The sequence below is a fragment of the Pteronotus mesoamericanus genome, unplaced genomic scaffold (genome assembly GCF_021234165.1).
Source record: "Pteronotus mesoamericanus isolate MK-2021 breed Mesoamerican mustached bat unplaced genomic scaffold, CSHL_Meso_final contig_20, whole genome shotgun sequence".
In the NCBI taxonomy this organism is placed as follows: domain Eukaryota; kingdom Metazoa; phylum Chordata; class Mammalia; order Chiroptera; family Mormoopidae; genus Pteronotus; species Pteronotus mesoamericanus.
The window spans coordinates 84,456,513-84,473,594 of record NW_026555085.1 but is presented as its reverse complement, the minus strand read 5'-3'; the positions used below and the strand labels follow the sequence as shown (position 1 = coordinate 84,473,594).

Here is a 17,082-nt window from a genome sequence, read left to right as displayed (position 1 = left end):
TTTCCCTTTATCGTTCTTCACTCAGTGTCTGGCAGTTGCTCATGACCTGTGTTTGACCTGTTAAACCTGCTTTTCCATGGACCAAATATATGGCAGAAGCCATATATGTTTGATTTATAGATTTACATTATTTTTAACAATAGCTTTTTGAGTCTTCATGCTTTAATGATTTAGAAATAAGAATGAAAACCGAAGGATTAAGCATTTAAATCGGCAATTGAGAAATACAAATCTAAGGAAATGGATGAATAACCTAGACTTTTCTTGGAAAAAATTAGAATTATGCATAATAAGAGTTTCCATGTGCTTGAAAAACTGATGTTAGAAAATTTGTTGATGTATTCTCTGTTTTCAAGTGACCAGTAATTAGAAGTTTCTAGGAGGTCCCAATGGAAAGATGCTTTAATTATACTGTTTAAGAAATGAGAAAGTATCTGTTCATAACCAGATAATATTGGTAAACTATTTCCGTATCACTAATAACATCCATTATAAAAACTGCTATTTACTCTTTATTTTTTAACAACAAAGAAAAGTGGAACTTAAAGATGAGATACTAAGACCTGAATCATGCTTTTAAAGTTGTCTTATTTATGTAGAGAAATTGGAACTGTCATTAGCTATTTGCTTGTTTTCTCTTGTAAAGTAGGACTGTGTTTGAATTACTTACAGGTACCCTTCAGTATATGGCACCAGAAATAATAGATAAAGGACCAAGAGGCTATGGAAAAGCAGCAGACATTTGGTCTTTGGGCTGCACCATCATCGAAATGGCCACGGGAAAACCACCCTTTTATGAACTGGGAGAGCCACAAGCCGCTATGTTCAAGGTCACATTTCATATGTCTTAAATATCTTAAAAACCAATGGGTAAAGCTACCGGACATCCCACGTGTGCATGTCATATGTTTTTAGGCAAAAGGAAAGGAGCCCGAGTAAGCACTGTGCGAGAGCATATTAAAGTTCAGAAAGATCCACTCCCCCCCGGCAGTGCCTCACCGAGGATCTGTCCACCTTAGTTTTCTCAGCTATAAAGTGACATTAATTGTACCTTCCACTGAGCACCTTTTCACACCACTCCATGGAAGATGATTTAAGCTCTTTGGGAAACACAGTATGAAAATCTTCCACAGAGGGAAATACAAAAACATTTTTTTTATCCATTTAAGTATTAAATGAAAGCAAAATTTCCGTATACTTACTTATCATAAAAGTTTGAAGCCTCCATTTAAAAAGAAAAAGAAAAAGGGTTATGATTGCTATTTTAAGTATACCAGCCTTAGTCTCATATACCTACTCTTCTAGCCCGTTGTAAATCTTTGGCAGGGGGAAGCAGCCCCACCTCACACAATAGGGCTGAGAGAATCCTGGGCCCCAGCTTCCGAACCTGAGTCCCCGCAGTATTCGCTGGCTACCGACCAAGCCAGAGGGAAGTTTAAACTGTGAACGTGTTTCCCGAGAAGGAAAACTCACATGTCTTCTATTTGCTGAGGCAGAGGACTTTTGACAATAATGTATTTCTTCCCCTGCCGCTGACCATGTGTCTGGCGCGTACTCCATTTGTGAGTAGCCTCTGACGAGGGGCTGCGGGTTACACACCTTCTGCTTTGGTGCAAAGCTTGGTTTACTGGAAGCTTGAAGATGATGTCATGGGACACCGCCGGTGCGGAGATGAGTGGTGTCACCAAATCTGAAGAGCAATGAGAGCTACCTTTGCTGACATGAATGAAGTGCTTTCTCTTCCTGGTCAGTCTTTCAAGGTTTTACCAGTGGCTAGGACTTCACTCTGAAACGCAGCAGTGTTACCGGTCAGTGTAGGGATCATTAAACAACGTGCTTTAGATGAGCAAGTATTGACTCTGGCGCTGACTTAACAGTGTTTGAATCCAGGCTCCAACACAGTCAAATTACTTAACCTTTTTTTACCTCAGTTTTCTCATCTCTAAAATGGATATAAATATACTATCTATGTAGTAAAGGTTTTTTGAGGAGTATATGAGAAATGTGCAAAGTACTTAAAATAGTAAAGGCTTTATAAATGTTACAAATAACTATATATTATTATCTATATAAAAATACCTTTATATAACCTCTCTAACAAAAAAGATTTCCTTAGAAAATTGTATCTGCACTAAATACATGAAAACATTGAAAAAACACTTTTAGAATGGCAGGAATGAGAAGAAAGTTGTAATTGTTATAAAAATTCTATTTAATTTTAAGTATTTTTAAATATCTTTTACTGTAGGCAACTTGAGGCAGGGAAATATTCATCATTCATGGCATAAGGAAAAGAACACAGACTCTAAGCCAAACAAATTAAGGTTCAAATCCCAGACCTGCCATTTTATAACCTCTGAGGCTCATTTTCTTCATTGGTGTAATAGGCGTAATATTTAATCCGTAGGGTTATTGGGAGGATTCAGTGAGATTCACTGAATGAAAATGGAAAAAGCCAAGCACAGTTCCTGGCACTTAGCTATTATGACCAACACAGTGGTCCCAGTTAAAAATACCTTTTTTGCTTGCCAGTGTGCTAATGTGATCTAAAGCTTTTTGGACTGAATTATTACTTCATAGTCCTGTCTATTGTCTTAAAGCTAGTTACAAAAGCACTCTGGGAATTTTCTATAACCTACAGAAAAAATACCCTGTCTCACTTTGAGAAAGCCCATGAGTTGGTAGTGTGCGATAAAGGATTTTGTCACAGTAGGAGATCAAGTTATGAAACCTGGAGCTCATGTGATGAGATGTCACTCAGAAGTCACTTTATGCTGTGTCTCAGGTGGGGATGTTTAAAGTCCACCCGGAGATCCCGGAGTCCATGTCAGCAGAGGCCAAGGCATTCATACTGCAGTGTTTTGAACCAGACCCTGACAAGAGAGCCTGTGCTAATGACTTGCTTGTTGATGAGTTCTTAAAAGTTTCAAGCAAAAAGAAAAAGACACAACCTAAGCTTTCAGGTATGTGATTGCGTTGAAGAGGATATGGTTCAGAGTCATGAAATCCTAAGCTTTTGAGAGGAACAGTATTTCAAGTAAGCTAGTCTGTCCGTAGCCATCGCTGGAAATAGGTGTAAACATGCACACAGTTTCAGTATCAGGAAGCTGTGTGGCCATCACCCTTACAAATGCCAGGATCTCATGCATAATAGTCTTCCATCACCTGGTTAATAGGTATTTAGTATATCAGTATCTATAGCCTTCCTGATATACAAAAGTTAAAGTGTAAAAGGGGTGAAATACAGCCTTATAGAGCTGGAACTTCAGATTACCACTCATGGGCTACAGGGCTAATACAGGGCTGAGTTGTTAAACTTCTAAGCTGTTTAGATAATATGTTCTTTTAATTTTAGGCAGTAGCAAATAAATACCTATTGCCTCTTACAGAATATCTTTCAGAATAATTAACCCCCTCCCCCCCCACAAAAAGAAAGATTGCCAGTTATAAGTAAAACAACAGTGTAGAAATATAAATTGTATTTTTGCAATAATTTCCGTAACTCATCCCTGAGAGAAAAAAAAACAAGTAAATGATCTATTCACTGTTGGCATTTTTGGTGTTTATAGGGGATGGGGATGAGCAGATTGAATGCTTAGAAAGGTCATTGATTCCCATGTCAAGTGCCCACTTAATGATTTCTCAGTTTAACGACAAACCCAATGTGTTTATATTGCTCTTTGCTTTTCTTCCCACAGCTCTCTCACCTGGATCAAATGGTGAGTTATATTTTCCATCGAGCTGAAGCTTGGTGATCAGCTCTAGATCGCCCATCAGATAGACTCCTGCTCCACTCCCTGCTTACAAGGGCGGCTGCTGGGGACTGGGGACTAGGGAGGTGTGCAGCTGCAAGCCGGGCTGGGCTCCCGTCAGAAACCCCTCACCTTTCTCTTTCATGAGGGAAGCTTGAGTTGTTCCCCCCTAAATGACAAGCTGGTGTTAATATTTTTGAAATCTTCTGTTTGAGTAGAGTTCACACTTTCTTATCTTGTAGTGTGTTGGTCACCTAATGGATTTCTTGTGGAAAAATCTCAATGCCAGACGCCTCCTGCTGTCATGTTTGGGGCTGTATGTTCTCTCTAGTTTAGTTGGTCAGGAGTAGTCATGTTTTTGTTTTGTTTCTGGTTTAATTTTTATTTCTTGATTTTAGAGAGAAAAACATCAATTTGTTGTTCCATTTATGCATTCATTGGTTGATTCTTGTATGTGCCCTGACCAGGGATTGAACCTGCAACCTCCGCATACCGGGACAATGCTCTAATGAACGGAGCTACCTGGCTCGGGCCTTTGTTTTGTTTTTTAATATTGGCATTGCATATCATAACTCGGAAAGTAAATTTACTCTAAGAAGAGCAACTTGTCTATTTCAGGGAATAATAGGGGAATGACCACAGTTTTGGATTTTCCTAAGCTGGATGAGTTGTTGATCAAATAGTCTAGTTGGGCGGGGGCGGAGGGGGTGCTTAATGTGCATTGCGAGATTAATGTGCACTGTTTCCCAGGCGAGGGCAGGTTTTTGCAGGTTCCTTGGGTGCCTCAAAGCCGGTCAGCCTGGAGTAGAGGCCCGGTAATTATTGTTTCTTGGCCACAGCCTCTCCAGTTTTTCATCTTCACTTCCGAGAGTCGGGGTGAACCCTGAGGAGAGCCGTCTCCCTTTCCTCTTTCTCCACGGGCAGCCCGGATTCTGGAAGGCAGTCATTGCACTTTCACAAGGTGGACCCTGAAGCGCTCCGCAGCCTTCTGACCAGCTTGCTTTTGGTGTCATAAGCTGGGCATTGACTTTGAGTTATGTAGAGGTTGGTTCTGATCCTGACTGATCCTACTTTCTCAATAGGTGACATGCAGTGATTTGCCTGTTTCATCTGGTTCTGTGTTAGTAATGATACCTGCTTCACAGATTGGGCTCTGTGAACAGAATTTATAAAAAACATACCAAAGAGCCTGTAGTCATGCCCAGAAACTCAATCTATGATAGCTTTATCCCTTCCACATGGGTAGGTTTGTGCTGTAGGAAACAGATACCCATTTCTCTCTCTCTGTCTCTCTTAAATAATGTGAATTCAACTGTGCACACTTGGCCAGAGAGGAAGAGAACTTTAGCCAGCAGTTCTGCCCACAGGCCCTCTCCATGAACATGTGCCTTAGAATGCGCAGGAGGCAGAAGGTATAAACCTGCTGAATGCAGAGTCAGTTACACTTCCCACGTGCTCGCTTACCCTTTGGACTCTGCTGTGGCGTGAGAGCCTAACTTCACTTTGGATACTGTGGAATCTTAAGATCGAATAGAGTCAAAATGAAGAAGAGGGATGTTGGGGTTGGAACTGAGTTCACTCACTGACTGAGTGGTCTTGGAAAAATGGCTTCTCCTCAGCCACCTCCTCGCTGTGAGAATTACCGATTTGCAGTCACAGTGAACCAAGTCGGGAGTCCACTTTTGAGTGAGCATCCCACGTCCTTGGGGCAGCTGTTGATTCAGCCCAGTCCAAAAGGAATTCAGTAAAACAAGGCATTCCAGGAAACAGCGGATTTCCTGTTTTTTTAAATTGACTTCTGCCTTGTTTAGTAAAAGACTTTTGTACTATTGGGACACTTGTTAGCTAAAGATGTCTCTGGCAAAAATTACTTTCTTTAAAACCAGGATTTGATGAAATGCAGGCACCTTTTCTTGTGCCAACTCAGTCTCCATCAAAACAAATGAAAAGCCCTTGTTTGCCATAGAATCATAGTATCTGAGAAGTGGGAAAGACATCATTTAGTCCATTGGTTTCTGAAATTTGTGTTTAGCAGAGAATTTTTGTAAGAATCCTCAGGCAGAGCCCTGATATGTAAGAATAACAGAGCATGTTTTTTGAACCTGTGTTCTAGAATCACATAATCCTACACACTCACCCCATGCAAGGCAACCCCAAGATGCTAAGGTAGACCCTAAAAACCTCTGAGGAACGTGGTTTAGAAATTGTGAATCTTGTCCTTTATTTTATAAATCTGAAAACAGACCTATAAATGACTTTCCTAAAGTCTGACAGGTGGGCAATAAAAACAAAGGAATTGGAATCCAAGACGTGCTGCTCCTGAGGCTGCCTCCTCTGTTTCATGCCCCTAAAATACTCCTTACAGGGCCCAGGGCGCCCTTTCCTGGCCGACCCCCTCATGTCGGTCGCATAGTGAGTGTAGGGGCAATCAGAATATCATGGCCAGCCTCATACGTTGGAAGGAGACACTTGACAACTAATAATGCTCTCTTTCCGTAGGTATTTCAGTGTGTGTGTTTTCCAAAGCATTAATTTTCTCCCCCCTCCTGACAAGCAGAATACCTCCGGAGCATATCCTTGCCAGTGCCCGTCCTGGTGGAGGACACGAGCAGCAGCAGTGAGTACGGCTCAGTTTCTCCTGACACGGAGCTGAAGGTGGACCCCTTCTCCTTCAAGGCAAGAGCCAAATCCTGCGGAGAAAAAGATGTGAAAGGAATGCGGACCCTCTTTTTGGGGTAAAAACCTGACTTATGTTGGGTGGAAGAAGTATATTGTGTGACCTTTTATAAAAGCAAATGTGATTTATGCTGTGTAAATTATTACAGCATTCCAGATGAAAATTTTGAGGATCACAGCGCTCCACCTTCTCCTGAGGAAAAAGACTCCGGATTCTTTATGCTGAGGAAGGACAGCGAAAGACGGGCCACCCTTCACAGGATCCTGAAGGAAGACCAAGACAAAGTTGTGAGAAACCTAATGGAGTCTTTGGCTCAGGTAAAACCTTTCCCGGAGACTTCATTTTCTCAGAGTTTACACATTTTAGCTGTGGAGGCCAGTGGGAATTGTCACAGGAGGCATGGAGACATGAGGGAGCGGTGGTGCTCATGATGGCACAGAAGACCTACCCCAGAGGGGAAAACAAGCAAATCCCTAATGCAGAAACCACAGCTTTAAGCATAAGCTATCTGTAAGTCAAAAGCAAAGTTTTCATGTGGGTGAAGTTCCCTCTGGTCCCTGTGGGCCTCTTTTACTTTTCATTTATTTGTTTATTCAACCGATCAATAAACACACATTGAGCAACGTGAACTGCTAATTCTGACATTAGCTCAGGGTTACTTCTCATTCGCTCTTCTGAGCTTTTAGGAAACATTGCAAATATACCCGAGACCCCCGTGCTCACGGGACTCCGTTGAGGTGGAAGGTGATGGGCAATAAATTATAGAGTGGGCCAGAGGCCATTTATGCTGTGAACACGCGAAGCTGGCCAGTCAAACTCTGGTTCCCTTGTGTATTTGTTTGCTAGGGTTGCCATAACAGAATACCACAGGCTGAACAGCTTAAATGACAAATTTATTCACAGCTCTGGAGGCCAGAAGGCTAAGAGCAAGGAGTTGGCAGGTTTGGTTTCTTCTGAGGCGTCTCTCCTTGGCTTGCAGATAGCCGCCTCGCTGTGTCCTCACCAGGCCTTTTTTTCCCGGTGCACCCCTGGTGTCTCTTCCTCTTCTTAGAAGGACATTAGTCCCACTGGGCTAGGGCCCTACCCTTACAATCTCATTTAACCTTAATTACCTCATAAAGATCCTGTCTCCAAATACAGTCACACTGGGGGTTAGGGCTTCGACATGTCAATTTGGGCAGAGAGAGGACACAGGTCAGCCCATAGTACCTGGGAATGTGTCCCCTGGGATTCTGCTTACAGATGTGATGAGGAATCCCCTCGCCTGCTCTGCACCAGTGGGAATGGTTTCCCCACCTCCAGGCCTCGGGATGCCCCCTGTGGGTGTACACCTCTGCAGACACGCTCAGTCCCAGACTTGTTCTGTTTTAGTTGTTGTATGGGCGCCAAGGACTTGTCTGTGTGCTTCAGCTCCCGTGGCCACGACCTCTCTTCCCTGATCAGTGTGGACTATGTATAATACCTTCTTCCCTCCCTTCTGTCCTGGGGAAACAGCTGCAAAAAGGTGGGAGCGGCAGGAGTTGGGTCAGGTGTTTTATTTCTCAGTCCAGCTGTTTACCTGTTCTCGGCTTGGATTGGGGTGTGCATGGAGCCAGGCCGGCTCGCTCCCAAGTGCCAAGTGCGCATGTTTCTTGGCTCTTACTGTTCAGCCCTGCTTGCCTTTGTCTTGAGAACCCCACTAAGTATCTCTACTGACTCCATCACCTGAGGAATACTCTAATGTCTACCTCTTTTGGCCCCATAAGAGGAGCTGAAAGGGTCTTTGGGTACAGGGAGAACTGAAAAGAGCACCATCTGTGTTTTCTGGGAAAACCCTGACTTGAGACCCAAAGGAAAACTGCCTCGAGCAGCTACTCGAAGGCCCAAGAAAGAGGTGCTCCAGGACGGCAGACAGCCAAGGCACTGAGTGGGGGTAGGGTGAGAGCCAAGGTACTGCCCAGAATGGGAGGAGACGTGGAAGAGATGGGAGCAATTGTGAACCTTCACCTTTCTCTCTTGCCTTTCCTTCATCTCACTGTGGTGACTGAGAATCAGATGGCATGAGGTAAGAAGGCGATCCAAGTTCAGACAGAAGGAGCAACTGGGCAGCAGTTGGAGGTCAATGCAGTCATTCGACAAATTCTTACTGAGCACCTACTACAGGCCAGGCGCTATTCTGTGTGGACACTACAGTAAACAGAGCTGAAAAAAATCTGCCTCCCATTGAGGCTATCTTTCTCGAAGAGGAAGAAAAACAATAAAAATTGAGTCAATATGTATTTAAATATAAAGGGTGAGACAAAAGTAGGTTTGCAGTTGTTTGCATGAAAAAATAATAATAATACAAGAATAAACTGTTTCGTGCACTCAAAACTGTAAACCTACGTTTGCCCCGCCCTGTGTAGGAACATGCATAGTTAAATATATAGTTCTAATATGTAACCATAATAAATACTGTAGAAATAATAAATTGTAAACATTTAGTAATTGCAAGCAGTGCCTATGGGCCCCGTATTCTCCTTAGCATGGCATGGGTGCGTGCTCCCCTCGCCCTCATGCCAGTGGCACTAGGGCGGTGGCCCCGTCGGCGCCCTTGTTCTGCAGAGGGCTGGGTAGCTTGCCTAGGCCAAACAGGCCTGAGTGACGGAGCCAGGCAGTCTGGCTCCCAGGCCTGTGCTCTCAACCATCACACTGCTCTCCTTCCAGGCTGACAGGTGGTGACAAGTGCTGGGAGAGAAACATAAAGCAGGGGACAGGATGGCATTTGGGGGCGCAGGGGCAGAAGAAATCACTCTTAGCACTGTGGACCGAAGGGTTCCCCTACGGCCACTAGTGTAAGACGCCTGCTTTAGGCCAGAAACACAGAGCCCAGGAGTTGCTTAAATCTCATGCTCACCCCCAAGGGTGTGCTTTTCCAGGGCAGAAGAGGCCTGCCTGTGGTTTTTCTCTGTCTCCCTGCGGGACCATAGGTCCCTCCGGGCAGAGCCAACCTTGATCACTGTCATCGTCCCAGCTCTCGGCACTGAGCCTAGCAATGCACTTCACTTCCATGACTGTGCTGAAATTCTTAAGTTTTGATGTTGCTTAATCCTATTAAAATTTTTTCTGTGATTTCCTCATTTTTTAAGCACACTGGAATGTTCTCTGTACAAGGAGAAATGGAAGGAGATTCAGAGGGCATGCCTTGGTGCGGCGATAGGAAAGGACCAGCGAGGACCAAAAACCGCTGGTCAGACTCATGTTCCAAATCCAGAATCATCAAGTGGCAGGGAGGGTCCTTCTGATCATACCGCTAAGGACGCTGTGAATCCCTTCCTGTGGCACCACCTGACGATTTAGTGGTATAGAAGGTCCTGACCCAGGTTAACTGCTGGCTCTTCAGCTAATTGGGTCAGAAGGATGTAATGATTGGGAGCTTGGCCTCGACTTACCTCTGTTTGTGAGACCTGGTTTTGCCACTTAAGGGCTGTGTGATTTGTGCAAGCTATTTACTGTCTCTGAATTTCCTCACCTACAAAAAAGAGGAAATACTATAAGGAATAACTAAGATCATGAGCAATTGAGATAAAAATGGAAAGTGTTCCACAAATGGTAACTATTATTGTTATCAAACCGGCTAATAACAATTATTTAATATCTTTAAGTTTTTTCTTCATCCAGATAGAATTCTTTTCTTTTTTCTTTTTTTTAAAGGTTTTATTAATTTATTTTTAGACAGAAGGGAAGGGAGGGAGAAAGAGATGGAGAGAAACATCAATGTGTGGTTGCCTCTCATGTGTCCTCTACTGGGGTCCTAGCCCGCAACTCAGGCATGTGCCCTGAATGGGAATCGAACTGGTGACCCTCTGGTTCGCAGGCCGGCACTCAATCCACTGCGTCACATCAGCCAGGGCATTAATTCTTTTCATTGTATTAGATATTTCTAAATACATCTTTACATTTAAGCCCACCCTTTATAACAAGACCAAAATGTAGATGCCGGTCAGGTCCTCAAACCAACCCACAAAAGCCCTTTCAACCTGTAGCATCCTTCTGAAAACCACTCATCATTTTTAAGGAAATCTAAAGGATAAAGAATAGAGAGCACTTTTGCAGAAGTCCCTGCGATGTTACCAGGAATGCTTAGAAAAAGGCACCCTTCTTCTAATTCTGCCTTCTCATGGTGAGTCAGGTTTACCTGATAACGAAGGTGCTCATTTATGAAGGCACATTAGTGAATGCATGTGGAGATAGGATTAAAAACAGGAATAATGATTATGTAAATGCTGAAATACTCTAGAGAGGATACATTTCTCAAAGTAGACAGTGTTCCTTTCTAGGACAGTGGTACTCACATCCAAAAACCAGAAGCAACATGCTTTTCTGTTGTGAAAACAATGCTAATGTCAAAAAATGCTTGCTATTTAAATTGCTGGCAAACACGATTTTTCACTAAGCTAAGCTTCCAATTCCTGAATGACACATTTTTCTTCTTGAACATATTTTCATGTTGTTATGATATTGCCTGTGAACCTTTACTTTGGGTGTAATTTAGTTCTTGGTAAGAAAAGAAACAGTTTATAATTTTTCCCAGTCTGATTTTAAAATACTTCCTTAATGACAGCTCTCTAGCTTCTCAATATAATCTTTTCTCATCCAAACATAATCATGAGAGAGCACTTCCAGATGAAAATATATTGAGAGGAGGAGCTTGATGGGGCATTTCTCTTTTATTTTAATAGAATCCTAGACATTGTGATTTTCACAGCCCAGTTGAGGAATTTAATTTTAATGATTCAGTAACAGAATGTACAGTAGGAGATAGAAATATGCATAATAAAAATCCTGAGAATAAATAATGTCCTACTGTGTCACCTTTAAGGAAGTAATGTTCCTTGAGCAAAGTAAAAAATATATATATATAGATAGATATATCTATATATATCAACTTGAGAGGGAATTTTTAAAATATTGTATTTTAAATACATAAAATAGTCCATTGATCAATTCTAGTAACTAATTGCCTCATTGGTGGGTAAGGAGTTGTTTCAAGGACAGAGTTTGAAGCAAGCCCCTTTAAGTTGCAAGGAACTGACATATTCAAGGGCAGTTGAAGTACTGGGGAAATGTAGGTAGAGACGTAGCAATGAGGGAAGTGGACTCAGGGAATTCCAACCATAGTTGCCTGCCCAGGCCCGGAGTGTGATTCCAAGGGACTTCACATTCCTGGATTTTGTGCAACTTTTCTCTGGCTCCGTGGCCGTGGACCTTTTGGTGTGTCATTTCTGTTTGTGTCCACTTCTCTCTCTATCAGTTGTCATTCCCCAATTCATGGATTTGACTTCCTTCCTTATGACTGGACGTATTCTTGTCCCTGTTTTATGACATCCCTCTCAGCAGACTTTGAGCTTGAGATCTTATGGCTTATTGCTTGAATCTCTCCTTAGTTCCTGATTAAAATTTCTGAGATCAAGAATCTTATTGCCTCTTCCTGTCTCTGCTTGGGCAAAGCTTCATATATCTGACTGTATCGTGGCTATTAGCCAGTGTATGGGATAGGTGGCCTTCTTCCCAAAGTCTGATTATTCCTTGGGAGGGAAAAAGGAAGGGAAGGAGTCACATCATTCAAATGTGGTCTTTTTCCTTAGGAGGCAGCACTTGGTAGCACAGTCGTGCTCAGCAGGGGCTGTGGGAGCGGCGGCCTGTGCTGGGAGTCCAGCACTGGTTAAGTGACATGGTTTTTATTCGCAGGGCTCTGAAGAACCGAAACTAAAATGGGAGCACATCACAACTCTCATCACAAGCCTCAGAGAGTTTGTGAGATCCACTGACCGCAAAATCATAGCCACCACACTGTCAAAGCTGAAGTTAGAGCTTGACTTCGACAGCCATGGCATCAGCCAAGTCCAGGTGGTGCTCTTCAGTTTCCAAGATGCCGTAAGTATGACTGTTTTGCCAATGTTTTTCCACAAGCTCCAGCTAAAAGTAGTCAGAAGAAAATAGGATGAATCATAAATTGTTATCTTTTCTTTCGTTAATAATTTCAGTAAACTCTTTTCTCTTTGGATTAAGTGTGAGATGGTTGACCTTTTATGTGCTTGTCAGTGCGAGATTGGTGTTTTCTCTGTTTGCATCCTCCAAAGTTAGATACACATAAAATTGAACACCGCGTGAAATAGCAAAACTCGTAAACATCCTCCAGGGCTGAACTTTGTTCTTATGTATTAAGCAGTGGGTCACTATTTTGGTAACTTGCGCAACAGAACACACGGTAGTCATGCCCTTTCTAATTCTGTATGACAGATGCCATCTAGTGGTCATTGAGAAAATGACCGTACGGATTGGAATGGCAACTGCTGAATAAGACCAATACTTTTTTTTTTTTTTTTTCAGTTTTTCTCTGGTTTCCATTCAGAACATTTTAAACATGTTTGTTTAATAAATATTCACTATTTCCTGGCCTGCAATATACTTCCGAGTACAGGGCATCAGTGAATGAAAATCAATACATACGATGACATGGGACATTGCTGACGATTCCTCTCTCCCAAACTTAGTTGCTATGCAACATCAACTAGAAGTCAGTCTTCCAAAAGCCTGATTCAAACCCATATCTTCTATTTTTAAATGAGACTTATCTGTGGAACTTTGTACCAAAAAAGCCTGAAGTTGCTCCTGGAAGGTGCTTAGAAGGTATAGGAGATTAAAATAAGAGTTCTTCGCAGTGTCTGTGGTGTGAATATGGAAGCACTTTGCATAATTTTATTTAAATTCCAAAAATTAATTTAAAACTAATGTATTTAGTGCTCTTATGTAGAAAGTATCTTGACAGTTGTATTTAGAATATCAAATGCTTCTTAATTTGAAACCAAATTATAATTCTTCAACAGCCACTGATATTCTCTGAGACTCTGTAAGCCACCTGGTCTTTGGGCTATATTGTGGGTGGGGACAAGACTCCTGACTTGACTGAGGCCACGGGAAAGGAAAACAACTCGCAAAGCCTATCATTAATATTAATGCAAAAGGCACACTTACACGGCAACTAGGGAAACTCAGCCATCGGCGAATAGAATGAAATAATTTAATGCCTCTTTACTGGCCCGCGCAGTTGGCTTCCAGCCCAGAGGTTGGAAAGCAAATTGGTGTGTAGAATTCAGACTGAGAGTGGGTCTGGGGCCCAGGACAGACTCCCTCTTTCCCTCTCTCTCCTCCCACCCCTCTCTCTCATGTTCCCTCACCATCCAGGATGGGAATGAACCCAGAGGATGGGCCCCATGTAATGTGTTGTTTCATGAAAAGCTATGAGGAGCGGGTCATGGTTGTAGAGGACCCCTCGTCCATCTTCTGTGTGTGACTCTTAAGAGGAATATTCCAGTTTACCAGGTGTTATACCCAGTGTTAAGTCAAATAAGCAGGGAAATCCTTTAAGAAATGAAGGTACCTGGACAAACTCATTCTGATAGGATTTCCTAGAGCAAGTGAGGACCAAGCAGTGATTCACTTCATTGGGAACAACTACTGTGAGGAACTCCTCAGACCCATTCCCTTTTAACGTGGGTTTTGATGAAGATGGAGCAAGGGCAGGAATTAACAACTGGAACTCCAGTTATCGGTGTGGGACAGCAGCTAGGTCACCTCTAAGACCTCTAAGCAGACGCCTGTTGGAAAAAGAGCCTCTTTTCACAGAGGCCAGTGTCAACTAACAGTTAGTGGAGTTAGCCCAGATTTTAAATAAGCCTCCCTCAGCCTTATGATAGTATATTTTTTAAAAGGTGATGCCTCTGTGTGCATACAGTGGAATACTGTTCACCCTTAAAAAGTAAGTTCTAACATATTACACTAAGAGAAATAAGCCAGTCACAAAGATACTGTATGATTCCACTTACATAAGATACCTAGAGTGGTTATATTCATGAGACAGGAAGTAGAATGGCAGCTGCCAGGGGCGGGGAGGCCATGTGGAGTTATTATTAATGGGCACGGAGTTTCACTTTTGCAAGATGAAAAGTTTTGGAGGTGGACAGTGGTCATTGTAACATGGCAGTGCTGATGTCCTTAGTGCCACTGAACTGTACAGTTCGAGATGGCTAAGATGATCAACTTTATGTTATGCCTGTTTTACCACAATTTTTAAAAAGAAAAAAAGGTAATGCATATATCTATTTCAGTATTTATTGAAATATTACCAGGCCCTTTAGAAAGATACCCTTACAACAAAGATCCCTCAGTGTGGACTGCTTTTCTGGAGTGGTTTAACAGGTTATTCCCCTGCTTACAGAGATGCGAAGAGATGTGGGAGGCAGTCAAGGCATGCAGTGTGTGGCACACCTGTCGGTAGCATGTGCACACTCATCGTCTCCTTCGCCTGCTTTTCCAAGTCACCAGAGTGCGCCGAAGCCCTTGGTTGGGTTAAATGGCAGAGTCATAACATTTAAGGAAAGTGTTTTCCCTCACCTTTACCTCCTTCACCATGCAGTCTCCAGACGTCATGGAAGGTGAAAGTTGCATGTTCCGAGTCCCAGCAGAGCAACCTTCCCATTTAACCAGACTGCCTTTCATTTAGGTTAGATACCTCATTGGCTTACATGGGGTTCACTGATCTTCAAATTGACATCCAGTTTTTCACTTGTTTTCCAGGTGACATAAAGAAATTATTCACAACTCAAGGGGAAGAAAAATTTTTGTTATTTTGTTGATAAGCTGTCACCCAAATGCTTGCATCAGCTATGTTATTTGCAATCAAAAATTAAAGTAGACTAAATGTCACTCTCTTTCTCCAGGTCAATAAAGTTCTTCGGAATCATAATATCAAGCCACACTGGATGTTTGCCTTAGACAGTATCATCCGAAAGGCAGTACAGACAGCCATTACCATTCTGGTTCCAGGTCAGAAATATTTAATTACTTTGTAAATATTTAGTGTTTGATATTTTAGATTACCGTTCATCTATCATTTATGGTGTCTCCTTACTGTGTTTAAGACCAGGTAAAAGAGGTTGGCCTTTTTTATTAATTGTTTCCAAGTCAACAAATAGCATTTATCTAGGGCGTACAGTTTGAGCAATGGTCCAGCAAGCAAAATGTTGATGACAAGGGAGGAAGACTTGCTTCCTTGTCTGTAAAGAGTATATTCAGATATGAAGAGAAAGATAAAACTATACAAGTGACCCACATACATATGCATTTCCATGTACAGCTATCTATGCCCATAAAACACATTCCTGTCTCATCTTTTACCAATGGTTCCCAAACCTGCCGGTGCCTTGAATGATACAAAGATTGCTTTAGTATTACAGCTTTCTGAGCTCCATCCCAGGCTGAGTGAGAATCTGCTGAGGAGAAAGTCTGAGAATCTAATTTTAATCCAACTCCCAGGTCATTTTGATACACAGCTGAGTTGGAAGTCACTGGTCTAGAGAGATGCCAGCTTTGTTTGCAGTGAGATACAAATGGCGTTGTTGATGAACCAAGTTTCATGGAGTGAGGGGTGTATTCATACACGGAGGCACTCTTTCAGAGTGTTTCGATAGCCCTTTTACCATATATATAATATGTGTGTGTTTTTATGTGGCTAGATAGATTTAGATAATTAGAAACATATCCTACTGTGCTATTTTGTACATATATTATAAAGCATTCTAAAGTAAAAATTTAAAAAGATAAATATAAACAATTTTAAAATTTAGGTTATTTATAAGTGGCTCTGCAAACTTTTAAGCCACCCTCAATCCTTGAAAGTTGTAGAGTTCCCTGTCTTCTCCCAGGGTGCCTTGCCTGACTTGAGACCGAAGGCATCGGTGTCACTCTTCAAATTAAACATTAGGAAACATTAATTTCTTTCTTATGTAAGAAACGTCCCTTGTACCTTTGCATTTTTGTTCCTTTGCCTTCTTCGGGTCTTGGTTTAAAAGACACCTCCTCAGAGAGTCCTGACCTATCACAAATTCTAAAATAGGTTCCCTGGTATTCTCCCTCCTTGGGAATAGTTTTTCCCCATTTGTGGCACTTGCCACAATCTGGAACTACTTTTATTTTCTTGTCTACTGGCTGTTTCCCTTGCCAGAGAGTAACTCGGTCTGTTTTATTCTGTTCTGCACTGAGCATATTATCCAGCACAGTGCCTGGAAAATAGTAAACCCTGAAAAATACTGGTTGAAACAATAAGTAAATGAGTTTCATACAATTATAACAAATTAGAATGTAACTTAGAAAAAATCTAGAGAGGCTTTGAAACATTTGACTAGCAGTTGGCTGTGAACCTAAGGATTATAAAGGTAACATAAAACGAATGTAGTACTCTGAGGAAGTTAACAAATACTTAGATGACCTGTCACTGGGGTAGGCTTGCATGTGTGGGATGTGCTATAAAGGGGTAACATACTCACAAGGTACAAGGGGTGAAAAGGAACAGGTGTGTCCATAAAGGGGTAGGTATAGGCCACACGCGACATGCAGTAGATGCCTAAATTAAGAATGCCCAAATGAGGAAAGGGAAAATGGATTATATTTTAGAATAAATTAAATAGCATATAAGGATCTGATTATCTAATATTTTTTTAAAAAAACCCTTTCTTTAAAAATGGATTGCCTAAATGCAATGGATTGTATCCTGGAACTGAAAAAGAGCATCAGGGTAAAACTGGTGCAATCTGAATGACGTCTATAGTTTAGCTAATTTTAGCTTCTTAGTTT

General features: G+C 42.0%; 1 protein-coding gene across 1 annotated transcript in view; it reads left to right on the top strand.

Annotated features, from left to right (window-relative positions):
• MAP3K5 (mitogen-activated protein kinase kinase kinase 5) overlaps positions 1-17,082 on the top strand; it is a 169,883-nt gene that overhangs the window by 137,939 nt on the left and 14,862 nt on the right. Inside the window, exons 19-25 of the mRNA XM_054570020.1 lie at positions 673-830; positions 2,786-2,963; positions 3,699-3,719; positions 6,310-6,487; positions 6,578-6,746; positions 12,139-12,324; positions 15,171-15,276. Of these exons, the coding sequence (XP_054425995.1) occupies positions 673-830; positions 2,786-2,963; positions 3,699-3,719; positions 6,310-6,487; positions 6,578-6,746; positions 12,139-12,324; positions 15,171-15,276 (996 nt within the window). The remainder of the gene's footprint in view (positions 1-672; positions 831-2,785; positions 2,964-3,698; positions 3,720-6,309; positions 6,488-6,577; positions 6,747-12,138; positions 12,325-15,170; positions 15,277-17,082) is intronic.